The 14,292-nt window shown below is 41.3% G+C and overlaps 2 protein-coding genes across 2 annotated transcripts in view; both read left to right on the top strand.

Annotated features, from left to right (window-relative positions):
* Window positions 1-236: 236 nt before the first annotated feature.
* LOC119652439 lies at window positions 237-1,290 on the top strand. Its single transcript, XM_038056582.1, has 4 exons — window positions 237-412; window positions 480-610; window positions 669-781; window positions 869-1,290. Exons 1-4 carry the CDS (start codon window positions 320-322, stop codon window positions 1,018-1,020), a joined length of 489 nt encoding a protein of 162 aa, XP_037912510.1. The 5' UTR covers window positions 237-319; the 3' UTR covers window positions 1,021-1,290.
* A 9,702-nt stretch (window positions 1,291-10,992) lies between these two features.
* Window positions 10,993-14,292, top strand: part of LOC119651000 — a 614,818-nt gene continuing 611,518 nt past the window's right edge. The window contains exon 1 of the mRNA XM_038054287.1: window positions 10,993-11,103. The gene's annotated coding sequence lies outside the window, so the exon portion shown is untranslated. The remainder of the gene's footprint in view (window positions 11,104-14,292) is intronic.

Genomic DNA, 14,292 nt, shown 5'->3' with positions numbered 1-14,292 from the left:
AAATAAGTGGCAGAATGTAAATCATTCCCTTGAACAGGATATTTTGCTGTCGATTAAGATTGATGAATTGATCACATAAGTAAATGAGTGTTAAGGCACGCTTAAACTCGAATTTTCTTCACACTTAAAATTCAGAAGGGATGTAGGTGTTGAAACTCATGCGCTTGAGATTTTGAAAATGATTTAGACTATATAAAGTCACACTGTAGCCGGGATTGAATCAGAAATCAGTTAGCATCCATCTAGTGCTTAGTACCGGGCCTGGGAGAGGATAAACCCAAATAGTTAAATAGTAAAGTGATCCGAGTTTTATTGAAATATGACAAGTATAACGCGGTTTTGGGTGCCAACCCTGTTGTTGGTTACTTATGCTAACCAGATTGTCTCAACACAGCGGTTTCCATTTGACGATGTAAGCAGTCCTTCGAGGCAACTTATAATAACAATCAGTTAATAATCACGATTGGTTCAAATTCAAGGGACACAACATTTTGAACAGACTATTACCGTACCCTTTGCAAAAATACGAAACCATGGAAGGAATGGACACGCACGAATCCAAGGACGAATTGCAAAACCTTCTGGAAGTGGGCTCACGCCGTTTGGAGAAGTAATTTCTTGCTTGAGTAATTATAATTATAAAAAGGTAAAAATTCAAATTTTTACAGAGAGAAACGGACCAACAACGAAATTGTGGATGTACGAGATTCCAACCCTAGTGCGAACGAGCAGTTCGAGAAACACATGAACTTAGTTCTGCAACATGTCGCGAAAAAATTGAGTACGTGTCTCTTTTATCAAAGCATTCTGCTATAATTCTTCTACCCCTGACTTGTCCTTAATTTTGAAATGATTCTTTTATTTAAAGGAGAGATTTACATTACCCCTCGACTAGGTCGTGATATTGAAGATAACATTGAGTGCCAACGGTCCAGACCACCATTCGCTCCAAGACTCGGGAAGAAGTCAGCACCGCTGACACCACGAATGGGACGACAGGCGTATGACGATAAATGTTAAACGAACTGATTCATTTGGCTGTAATATTTCGAAAGGACTTAGAAAAGGAAACGAATAAAATAAAACTAACTATCTTTTGGAAAGCGTAAAAATTCAAGCCCGAAAAAATATAAAAAAAAGCAAAGAGGCATAGTTTTGTAGGAAAATAATTGTGATTTAAGATATATCTTTGTGAGTTCCCTTTAAAATTATGAAACAGTTAATTGGGAATGTTTTATCATTATATCTTTAGTGTAACAAAAATTGTGCATAATGAAATAACAAAACCATTTAAACAATCTGCATTGTATTGAATTGGTCAGGGCTTAAGTATCACTTCCTCCCGCAGTTGATGGAAGTCTTTTGGAGGATCCTATGCGTAACTAAAATTTTCCATGCGTTGATTGGTCAATAATTTTTAATTACTAATTTGTAATAGTTCGAAACCAGAAACCAAGGAAACCAGATAAGAAAGGTCAGGTGGAATGACTGCATAACAAAAACGTCCCAAGGATTAGGTGAGGACAGTGTAAAGGTTTCAAAGGTGAGGAAGATGGATCCATCAATCAACAATATGGTAGATACACCAACTAATAAAGGAAGAGTTGTGCGGAGACTCCTTTAATTTGATGATATAGTCAGGTTCCGATGACGATGGCTTTACCATCAAGCTCTGACCTGAACCTCACGGTCCCATATAACAGCATATAGACAACATTGCCGCGGAGCAATCTTAACCTAATGTTGCTGTTGAAGTATTTATATATGCAAATTTTTGATAATACAGTGAAGGTGGATTTAATGTTGTTAATGCGTCGGCTTACATCGAGTTCGGTGTCAACAAAGACGTCTCAAGCCCCTTTGAAAAAGGCAGATTGAAGGGTCACTACAGTCTGAATGGTTGTCCGTGTAACAACTTTGCATCCTAGGTGACAACCCCATCCGGACTAATAGTATTTTCTATTACGATTCACTCAAAGTATTTCCCGCTCGCTGTTTAAGGCGACTAAAAGGGATGGAGATTTGTGAACCAACCTCTGACTCTCGAACTGAATTTTGCCTCGGAAAAGCGTCACCTCGCCTCGGAATCGAGCTGATTTTTCGGCTATGACTTTTTGTTTCTTTTAATGAATCTCGAATGTGCGAGGACTTCCCGACGAGAATGTTGAGGATCCCAGAATTTTCATTTGCTCCAACTTCAGCCAGAATTTCAAGGATACAGAGTGAACATTCTGGGATTAAGCGAGGTAGATTGGTACTTTCTGGAGAACACTTTTCTCCCTGTTGTGGTTTTGCATTTTGGTAAGTCTGCCAGAAGCGAGCGTGGATCCGGTGTTGGAATAATTCTAACTGCATTCGTTAAGCGCATCCTATTATTTTGTGGACTGTTATCAGACAGTATACTAACTGTGAGATTCCGGTTTAGAATGGAGAATATCTCAATAGCGCAGTGTTACGAACCAACAAGAATTCCGAAGCAGAGGAGAAGACGGCTTTTTATGACAGCCCAAAGCACTCGAGAAGACCCTTCCTAAAGGTGACACTGTAATCATGATAGGTGATATGAATATCAAGTTGGGCTCTTATAATACCTTGCTCGAACATGTAATGGGGAAACATGATGTTTAGGATTAAGTATCATAAGTAAGAGGAATTAGTTAGAAGTACGATTGATGCAGCTCACCTGTAGTATAAAGCTCACTCACAGCAATATTAGACTTGAACACGTAAACAGGTTGCATTCGAGAGTACTGCCAACACAAATTAACTTCTCATATTTCGTTTATCGTTTACGAGTAATTTGAATCCTTTTTTGGATTGTATAACAGAGGTTAACATTCTTCCATCTAATATTGCCGGAGAACATTGATTGGGGCATTGGCAGAATGTATGACGCGCTTAGTAAAGTAAGAATTTAGCAACGTAAGGAAAATTTATGTATAAAAGTACAGTTCAATACAGTGATGTTTTAATGCTGATCAAGTAAGCAAGACTTTTGTTCTTTTAAAGCTAGCGGTAGCATGGCCTAGCGCTTGATACACATTTCTTGGCTCTTAGCCAGTTTGCCGTCGAGCCGGATACAGACAATCTCGAGTTCTGACGCAACAAATACTGATCTTCTCCGCCGACAAATTGACAATATTGCAATTAGGTGCAGGCGAGTTACTTGGTTCCGTCGACAAAAGAACGAGAAAGTAATGGTTTCTGAGCGATTCAGTATGCCAGAAACAAGGATTGACAAGTCGCTATCAGCAAGCACCACTGTGCTTTACGACAACTTTTCCAGCATCACCAGGTTGAAGACGAACTATAGAAAAGACAGCACAGAGCGACATAGCTTTGCTTATTTTGAAGTAAGGCTCCAACGACTGGAGGAACTCTGGACGGCATGTCAGGGGCAACATCCGCTAATTCTTGCTGAGACTGCCACCAACTCCGACCGACACGACTCGTACCTCGACGAGTTCAAACGACATGAGAAGTACTATTTGGATCTTCTATTAGCATTCAAAGACGGTATCAGGCGATATCAAAGCGGCACGAACAACGAAGAAAGCTACACTGGAGAGGTCGGATTATGAACGAACCGGATTCAGCTTGAACGATTAGTGATCCCGAGATTCGATGGGAACTATACTCAGTAGAGGATGTTCATCGACTTGTTCACCTGGATGGTGGACAAAAAGTCATTGTTTGCAGTCGAGAAAATGCAGTATTTCAAGACTCATTTGGTTGGAGAAGCAGCACGTGTTATCCAGCAAATGGACATCGATATTAACAACTACGATACAGCTATAGAGTTGCTGCTGTAGGTTTCACAACAAACTAGCAATCAAGTGGAATTCTGCACAAATTCTACAAACTGCCTACTGCCAGGGAAGAACGTGACTCAATCATAAGGCAGTACATGGATAGATAGATAGATAGACTAACTGCTCAAGACACTGAGGTATGCATTTTCTGCGAAAAGTCACATTATGCAAATCAATGCGACACATTCAAGGCATTGAACATGGAATAGCGGAGAAACTCGGTGGAAAAACATCGGCTGTGCTTCAATTGCCTGAAGAAAAGACATGTGTTCAGCAAATGCCCATCTGCTTCGAGATGCCGAACCTACAGTAAACCACACCACACGTTACTCTACAATAATAATCCTACTACCCAGGCTAACAAGCTATCAACCGACGCATTATCCTTTGTTCCAACCACCAATTCTCAATGCTCGGTCACGACCAGTGCTATTGGCCACGGCTCAATTAAAGGTGAGAAATGCTTCACATGTACTGGTAACGCTGAGAGCTCTTATCGACTCGGGCTCACAACGCAAGTTTGCTAGGTTCAAAATTTGCGTTCTTGGAGTAGTATCGAAAGTTCGAACCAAAGGCATTGTAGTATTAAAAAATCATGCAAGATCTGGACGTGAAGTGATTAGCGCATCGGCATTGGTAGTACCAAATATTACAAATATTGGCCCGGTCGGTCCACACTCAAGTGGCTCTCCCAAAGAAGTTATCCCGTGATGAGTTAGCAGACCAATCTTGCGACACACCTTTCCGCATCGATATCCTGCTAGGAGCAGACATCTACCGTTCGGTGGTACTGTCAGGATTCATCAAGGATCTCCATGTGCACTCAACACGAAATATGGTTGGGTGCTGGTTGGGTCAACATCAACTACAAACTATCTAGCAAGGATAGTATCTCTTATTGCCACCGATGAGCAGACGAACTGAATAATACACGGAATCACCAATCAGTCATGTTTTAACACTAGCAGAGACAGCGGCAGAAGAGAGATGCAAAGGAACCACGTATCTGGGAAATACGTAGTCTGGCTTTCGTTTAAAGAAGAGGCAGACCCTGCAAAAGACTTATGCAATTCCCAGCAAAAGGCACACCTTAGGTTTTATTAGTGAGAGAAAGAATTGAGTAACAACGAAGATTTGAGGCAACTAACCGGGGACTGGTGGAAGTACAGAATTGCACAACGAAACAGCTTCAGGGAATTCAGTGAAGAGATCGAACATATCTTCTGCCTGTTTGAAGAAGGAAGGAAGGAAGGCAAAACTACTCAGGAAAGCATATGTTGAACATATTTCCAAAAGTTACAAGGGCTCTGATGATTTGCAGGTTCATGGCAAGGAAAAAGTGGGGATGTTCCGCGAAAATGCTGTACTGGATATACACTGTAATATTAAGACTAAGGGGGCGGTAGTATTGACAGAAAAACTGAACTCAGCTCGACAGACTGGAAGTTACACAAACTTCAAAGACAAGTTTGCGTGTGTATCAGTTTGGGCAATGCGAACATGTCCAACGTTGTCGATGGTCCATATTGGATTGACTCCTATCCATCCATCTTACAGATGCAGGCTCGGATTTCTGTGAAAAAGGGTTCAAGGCTGCTACACCGAATAACAGAGAGAAAGCTGAGGGAACTTGATTGGGCGAATTTCCCAGGAATGGAACTGTCCAGGGTGACTCTGTTGGCAGAGTGCCGAAACCTCTATGTATTTTTTGGGACTGTGTCTGGTACTAGTGCAAAGTAGGTTATGGCACCTGGGAGAATACTTAATACTAGATGCGAGGTTGAAACACTTTTATATAAGGCAGTCAGTCACTTAGTAATAGGCTTGTGTAACTTACTATATTTAATAGGTATACTATAAGCAGCAAAGGGGCACAATAGTTCTTTTAGGACGCAGTTTGACTACCTTGGCAATATTATTTCCCCGAATTGTCAGAATCTCGACAGATGGTGACTTTGGCTAATACTTGCATTAGGTGGAAAATTTTTAGGCTCGGACAAATGGAAGTCGTGAGGGATTTGGGTACAATACCTGTAGCTGACAATATTATGGGAACTGTAACCATTCTTTCAAGACGATTTCCTCGTATTTCACCTTCTTCCCCGAGTATTTCCGTTCAATGTTGGTATTATGGTGGATAGCAACATCAATAATATACGCCTTGTCGGTTCCGATACATGCTGTTAGCAGAACTATCGGGTACTGTTTGCGACTCATATCTGTAAATCCGATATGATCAATCCATGTTTTGAGAATGATGGGGTCCTAAGTCCGCATCAACTTAATGCTGGACCGGACCAAATGGGGAGCAACTTACTCCCTCTTTCCTGGTCCACGGACCCCTCGCTTAGGGCTTGCACCCAAACTTTTCAAAAAAAGAAAGCGATGGTGGCTTTACGGTTTCTTAACAGGCAGAGGCAAACATCTGCGAGCCGCTACGGTCACGCTGCTCCCAGGGCAGAGGTGAGACAGCGTCTGACGATTTGCCTCTGTCCTGGTAAGAAACCGTAAAGCCGCCATCGCTTTCTTTTTTTGATCAATCCATGCTCATATGCAAGGTTTTGGGCCACCTTACATACAGCGTTATGGTTGTCCGTATCTTACATGGGAGCCATAATAGTGCAGCCAGAAATAGTGCAGCCAGCATATAAGGGATTCGTCAGCTCCCTTCAGTAAAATTGAGCACGTAGCGAGTCGATTTGGAGGTGGTGTTGTGCCTTCACGTCAACCTCGCCCCCGCTTCCGATGTTACAAGGTAGGTTCATCCGCTCCACGGCTGAATTCGGGTCATGTTATGAAATTTTGAGATAGTAGCTAGCATCCGCCCCTGGACGTTTTCCAGATTGGTTTTCGTCCACCCGAATATTCCGAATGCATAAGCTAATGGAAGGGATAAGAAATACATTATTATTATTATAAGGTATAAGATATTGAGTCACGTATGGAAAACGGTATAATCCATATAGCAACTCGATAGTGGGTTGCTCTTTGTGACGTCTTGTTAGAATTCGGCAGCCCTTTTGTTCCTTGGACTGAATTTTGTTAACTTAGAGGTATGCACTGAAACGTCAACTAACCATGGACGTTATGAATTTGCAAAGGGAGTACCATGTCCTCTTTGAGGAGAAGGTAGTTAATTATCATAGTGAGGGGGGAAATTTCTCTCGCTGACTAATGATGCGTACTGGTAGAATGTTTCTACCAGAAATTTTGCACCTAATTCAAGTTGGGTTCCTTTTACTTCTTCAAGACGTTCCTCTGTCGCTTAGCGGTATGGCCGGTGTCTTGGGTAGTGTTGGTGGGATAATTTCCCTGGACTCTCATGCGATTCGTTGAGTAATGTACGTAGGTTGCATTATGAGTAGGGCTGAAATAATTTTCGCTATGTTATCGGAACCGACTGAATGTGGTAGAAGGTTTCTGTTATACAAAGTTGACTGTAGTTGCAATAAAGACATGTTATATAGCACACTGTCAAGATGTAATCTCGTTGTTAATTTGAGATATAATTCTCGAAGTTGTTGGAACGCAAAGAGCCTGGTCTTTGTAAACGATCCGTTTCTGGAAATTATATACTTTCTAGTTGGGATTGCTCTTGAACCTCGAGGGAGATTTCACCCTGATGGCAGAGAAGAGAGGGAGGAGTGTTGGGGAAGGTGTGTCTGTGTGTCGCAAGATGCGGACTCGACATAAATCTAACCAAAATGGAACTGATGCTATTCACCATCAAGACAAGGGTATCCGAACTCCATCTCCCGCGGTCTGCATTGGGCACTAGCCTATAGGAGACCATGCTGCTAGGCTCGGGATACACTACAATTTACATTTCCGAAACGGTGGAGAAGACGGGGAAACCCTGAGGGACTTTCTTTGGGATTGCCCAGTTTTAGCTAGAGTGTGGATAGTGCCCTCACACTAGATAAACCATTCTTTGAGGACCTCAAAGAGATTTCTATCGGGGAGGGGAGCGGGAGGCGAGAGCTGCTTTCCTTCGTTAATGCTACGGGCTGTCTGGACTCTACCTCCTTGCTCCCATATCAGCAGTCATGGTCATAGGAGCTTGTGCATCAAAATGGCGCACCACAGCAGAGCACAGCACCACTGATGCGAGATTATTTGCTACCATCCTAGAATTTCGAATGCCTGTGCAACGGCTTGTCTCACACAAGAGTAGGCTTCAGGGATTCTACAGAATGCAGCGTGTATTTCTCAGATGCTTGTTGTATGTATTTCTTGGATGCCGCTATTACTTAATGAATTAAACTTTGAGCTGTGTTTCCAACCGAACACAAAATTACGCTTCATTTTTCGCAATGTGTCTATGATCTTTCTGTGCTGCTATATGGGCGTAGCTTGAGAACTTGTTCGGCTCACAGGTCTGTCTTTCCTAGGGGATGTGATCGGAAAGCTAAAGTGGCAAGGGGTAGGTCACAATAAAGGAGGGGCGACAATTCCCTTGCTGGCTGCTGCAATGGAACCCACTCTGCCAACATGACTAAAGAGTAGGTGGCTTCAAGAGCATTTGGCTTAGAACAGTAGAGAAGGAGTGTGGGCATCTCGGGAAGTTATGAGGGTAGCGGAAGCATATTTCAGCGAATCGCGAGTATGGGGCGTGCATGTGGTTGACGTAGTATGCACTATCAAAGGATTACGGCAACCATTCATAGAATGTGTCTATGGAGCTCAGAACAAACATATCTATATATCTTGTTTTTTGGATGCCCTTTCTTCTTAATAGTGTAATACCTAACGTAGATTATAATATCGTTTTCTTTCTGTTTGAAAAGTGAAACAATTTATTGCTTTGTAGTAAGATTGACGGTTGACTAGGACCAATAACCGAATATATCGCTCGATTTCACATTTCCAAAAATACTAAGGAATAAAGTAAAGCCGCGAAGCTACTAGCTGAAATTTAAACTTAGTCCCACTATATTATATAATTGTATACAATATAACGTAATTGAATTTCTCCCATATAAAGTATGTATTTATTTCCTCTCTTCGTCGTCAGACACAAAGTATATACTCTGAATACTTTTAATCAAATTCTGTGTAGTCTGGTGTGACACTGAGTTCCATTGTTCACTCACTTTGCAAACTCATTTTATAAACTTTGTAAAAGCATTCGTTCGGACACTGGACGCTGTTATCGGTTCCAAAAGGAAAAGTTTTTTAAAATGCCCCCATGTCGGTAGCACTGATAGTGCCACAGATTATACTGAACTTTAGAAAATTACATCTGTGATATGTATAGTCGCTGTGAAACGTGTAACGCTTTAATACTGAATTGGACAATTTAATTTACAAAAATTTGTTATTGAAATTCCTATCACATCGGCTTTATTGACTTTTTTATGTGGGAACGATTGCTTTCAATGCTCTTGGAATATCAAAACCTTTAGCAAATTCGCAATTCTTTTATCGAGAGAGCTTTAGTCCTGAGTAACCTTATTTTAAGCTGTCTATGTATCTGTTATACGCAATTTATTCGGAAATTAGTTGAAAAGGTTTGGGATATGAACCACATTGATGAAGGAAATGGTGTGCTTTTCTGATAATAAGATGGTGATGTATAAATTATTTTAGAAAATATAGGTGTAACAATCCAAAGGTGCACTTTCTGAAATAGACCTTAGTTTTGATGAGTAAGCCATTGATAGATGACATAGTATTGGCTTAAATGGTTGAAATCTTGAAAAATTGTAATATATCCATAATAAATCTACGGGTTAAAGTGCAGGGTGCACTTCAGAAATATTTGGAAATTTACTGATAAGCTTCCATCAGGATCTTCTAGCGCAGCATACATCTTTTTAGTTATTTGCAGAACAGATACAGTTGCTAGATAATAGACAAATAACCACTCTTTCCGTTTCTTTTTAAGATTTTGGGTGAAAATAAGTTCAGCAGGAGCAAATGTTAAAAGTGTACACTTAAATCAGGGAACACTTCTCAAAAACCATTGTAATGAACTTAGACATTGGTGTGACCATGACCAACCACGGGAGTAGAGTTGTCCCAAGAACAGAAAGGTTGTCAGCACCTAAGCTCAGTTTTGTTGAAGTGCCTGGTCGAGCCGCGCTTGCTCGGAGGCTTCTTTTGAGTCCTCTTCACGCCATGCGCAAAAACTTACCTTCGCTATATGGGATGCATTGGGATCGCACCGAAATGCTACACTGCAGATTGACATTTGACATAGAGAAGCAAAATATTCATTCTCGACAAGTACAGCTAGCCAGCTACGCAAGGTAATCCAGCAAAGTGGAAAATCAGAGAAACGTCTTTCAAGTGGACAGCCTCTCTGCTGAATTGCCAATTGATGTCTAAAGGACCTCAGATTTAGGTGTATTTGTTTTATTGGAGTTGTCGACTAGTTAACCTTTTTTGCGGGTGTATTCTTCTTCTTTTTCTTTAGCTATTGTCCCGTTCACAAGTGGGGTCGGTGCGCTATTTTATTCAATTAAAGTCTTGATCTGGATGAAGTCGTAATGCTTTAAAATCACCATTTAGCGTATGAAGCCACTGTTGTTACGGCTGGCCGCTTACCATCAACTTTGGTGTTCAGACTAATCTTCGCCAGTTGGATGTCCCGGGTGATAGTGTCCATAAAAAGAACAAACACATTTTGGCAAATCTACCAATTGACCAACGTTGAACATCGTCATTCCAGTGCCAAATATCTCGGCTACAGAGGCCGCTTGTGGATCGTATCTTCAATTTGGTTCGACGATTTTTCTTCATTCGTATTGGTTGGTAATCACGTGAGTGAGATCATTTCTCCTTTCTTCATACGAAATCGTCTCGTCATTTAATGCGCAGCGGGTCAGTGCGTTCCTCGCATTGTTTTATCGGTGGGTAGATTCGATAACGACAATCAACGACCGATGGTGAGGTGCGATGGTCTCACAGGGAACAGCTTTGAAGTCAGTGACGGTGGTATGGGTGGGATATATAGGAATGAGGAAATGAGGATATAGTTGATTTGCATTTTACTGTCCCCCATATAAAATGTAGGAAGAAGAGACAACCGTTTTTTATTCACAAGGTCATCAGTATCTGCTCGCCACCCACATTCCGTCCTCCAAACCCTTTTCCCCTATGGCACCTGTTATCGTCTGCCTTTTCACTCACATGAGTATAAAAGTCACCCGCAATGATGATATAGTCATCAGTAGCACGTTACAGGTCTTTGCATCGAGAAGTTACCAGAAGGCATCTTTCTCGGTTTCAGGTCGATCTGCCTGTGTACGCGGTGAAGAAGTGAATAGTGCCATCAGTTGAAATAATGGTAAGGTTAATCAGTCGGTCATCTAATCGTTAGACTTGTTTAGTGGCGTCACGGAAACCTTTACCCTTACCCTTACTCCCTTGTCAACGCCGTATTGGGTGTGTAATCTATGTCGTAGTTTTTGACATTAGACCATCGAGTTTCTTGGCGAGCGCAGATATCAATGCGCCTTTTCCGAAGCACTCTTGCGAGTTCCTTAGTCTTTTCAGTTAGGGTGTCAATATTTGGCGTCCAGATACGTATTTGATTTGCGCGTACTAATTTTCTTACTTCCTGACGCTGTCAGTTCTCGACAGGACCGGAGCGCCTTCGGCCAAGTCGACTGAGGTGAACCCTAGTATTTTCCCAAGGCTTAGGACTCATCACGATAATTTTGTTTTCAACGATGTTGGATGTATTTTTTTGTTCGGCTTGTCGCGGGACCTGTCACCAAGAGTGATCTGGTAGAATTTTCCATAGTGTAGTATACTTTGTTTTTTAGCTCTATTCCTACAAAGAAGTACAAAGTACAAACAATGTTGCCTCCTTCTCTACCTGGGCTTGGAAGCACGAGTTGTTTTGGTGAACCTTGAGTTCTTTGTCAAGGTTGGCAGGATACCAATCACGCATAAGTCACAGTATTTAGAGTAAAAACTAAGATTTTGCTACACAGATGACTCCTGAAATCACAACATCACAGTGAAGGGCTAAAAAAGGAGTTTTTCGACCATTTTTAGTGGTAGAAGAAAATGCCGTTAAGGAATACAAGTGGGGGTAATTATGGAACATATGCTTAAGTATATTCCAGCAAATTTTTGCAAAGGTAAATATAACAAGTCGGGAAACCGGAAACTGGACCTTTTAGGTATGAAAGGTTTCGTATACTTCTTTTATTAAAAGATTTGAGTGGACATTTGTCCCATTAATATTAAGCACGTAATATATTATGTGAGAATATCCACTTTCGGGTGATATTGATATTCAAAGTCTTGAATTTGCAACGAAGTGACATTTTAGCTTTGTTAGTAATAGTGTGATTTCTACCAATTATGTCCTACGTTATAGTCTACATTGTTGTAGAATTTCTTGGTGCTAGGATTAAATTAAGGGGGGTTTTGCAGATAATTAGTGAAAATTATAGTAAAATACTGTTATTAACTTTATTTGAACAGTTTTTCAGATTTTTTGGTTGGATAGTTTCTCAGAATGGTTCTGCTAAATAAATGATCACTTTCGACCCCGTGCACTCCCCAATTTTCCAACAAATGTTAAAACTGAGTTTTGTTTTAGACAAAAAAGACGTGGCTTGAAAAGTCACCTTTCGGATAAGAAAGCATATCTCACTCATAATTACAGTGACAACAAAACTAAATGTACTCATAGGAGAAATTGATGCCAAGTATTTATAAATTCGCTATCTACATAGCCCTACAAATTTACTAAAGACATAAAGCAACTACCTCCTGGGTGCTCGAGTTTGACCCTAATCGATAATCGCCCGGTTCTACGCTCATAAAATCTAAAGGAACACGAATTTTACTTTGAAATTTTCACAATGTGTCCTGGGATAGTTAAGTTAAAAAAAATGTTTCTGAAGCCTTCTAATGTGGTTTCTCCAGTTTCCCACGGCGATTCCCAGCGAGTTGCGTTTCAGTTACCACAAATGTAGTTTGTTTGTTTTCATTTTTAGCGCTCCCCTTTATGCGGGGGGAAGAGTGCCATAACTTTATCGAACAGAAGATGCAGAGCAGGTGAGTTATGGTGTTCATATTCCTTTATCTTCTTCATAACAATTCTGTACCGTGTTCCCCAGGGGTTTTAGTGTGAGCAAACTTCCTTAAAGCATTCTTACATGCTGGTGCGTGCAGCATACCCAGCCGTACCTTGAAGGTTCGCGTATTGTTTATATTTCATACCGAAGTCTGGTCTTCCATTAGATCGCAGACAGATCTTTTTTGCTCGAAAGCATGCAGCACGCAACTCGCGGTTTATTCGTTCCACCAATGGTTTGACCGCCAATTGGTGAGGATTCGCCGCCTCAGCATGGTAGCATCGCATGCGGATTATCAGCTGTGCTACCTTTGAAGCTACACCAGCGGGATGATGGCCTCCAAATAGCATCTCTATGAATGTAGCCCTTTGAAACGTTTTCACGGACCAGCCCTGATTTCCAGCTTAGTGGTGGAAAACTGACTATTGAGCCCGAGCCTGTTCTTCGAAAAATGGATGCATTTCCGGTAGTTTGCAAGAGCCAGTTTTACCTTCTCTGGAGTTTCGAGCAAAATACGGCATCTGGTGTAGTTCGTCCGCCCCAACCGATGGTCCATGCATTGAAATCACCGGCTATGATTTTGAGGTTTCGTCTTTTGTATCCGAAACAAGTATACGTAGGATTTCCTCGAATTCAGCTATTGTCGCGCTTGGTGAAACATAGGAGCTGTAATCGACGATATCTACTTTCTCTTTATCTTTTGTAAGTAATTTGAGCGCTGCTTCTGGCGGTAAGCTGATAATTGCCGATTAAGTTCATCCATACGCTCCTGATTACGGGCTTTTGCAACAGATTGGGCCGAATTCTTTTTCTAGGGCCTCGCAAATATCCACCTTAGACGTGACTTCAACAACGTCTTTCCATTATATAACAATCTTCTGTTTTTCTGGCTTATACTTGTACCTAAGGATTTCTCTTCCTTACGGTCCTGTGGAGATACTTCTTCAGGACCAACATTAAATTTCCTTTTCCAATTCGTCCCGTAGTCTTCTTAATGTGTCGACGTTTTCTTTCTACCAACTTATGCTTATCGGCTCCTTTTTGGGGGTTTGCCTCCTTTAAGTTCATTGTTGTCGGCGCCTCCGTTTCCTCTGCTTGGTTTTCTCACTATGCGCTTATGTTTTTATTAGTTTTACCGGAGCTTCACTGATTTCCATATTACTCAGACCTTGGATTCAGGGGGATATTGCGCGATCGTCGAGCTTCTCTTAAATGGGTCCAGCACTAGTTCCTACGATACTTTTCATACGTTATAGGTCCAGCATGTGGTTGGACTTATCGTAAATAATACAATTGTGGTTTTATTTCCCATAAACGCTTTTCATAGTTGGATCTCTTGCTTTGAAACCAAAGAGTGAAGAGCAAACTCGCAGAACTTTCCACGATGATTTTCGTTTATTGGGTGCGACCTTAATGCCTTCTCATGAATGTGACGTTGA

This window comes from Hermetia illucens, chromosome 3 (assembly GCF_905115235.1).
Source record: "Hermetia illucens chromosome 3, iHerIll2.2.curated.20191125, whole genome shotgun sequence".
NCBI classification, from domain to species: domain Eukaryota; kingdom Metazoa; phylum Arthropoda; class Insecta; order Diptera; family Stratiomyidae; genus Hermetia; species Hermetia illucens.
Note: the sequence above shows the minus strand (reverse complement) of the source record. Positions and strands in the feature narration are given on the sequence as shown.

Bases quoted from the DNA above. Each gene is read 5' to 3' on its own strand.
- LOC119652439 (XM_038056582.1), top strand. From the start codon at position 320: ATGACAAGTATAACGCGGTTTTGGGTGCCAACCCTGTTGTTGGTTACT. The intron at 611-668 runs GTAATTTCTTGC...AAATTTTTACAG, and splicing joins GGCTCACGCCGTTTGGAGAA to AGAGAAACGGACCAACAACG. The intron at 782-868 runs GTACGTGTCTCT...TTTTATTTAAAG, and splicing joins ACATGTCGCGAAAAAATTGA to GAGAGATTTACATTACCCCT.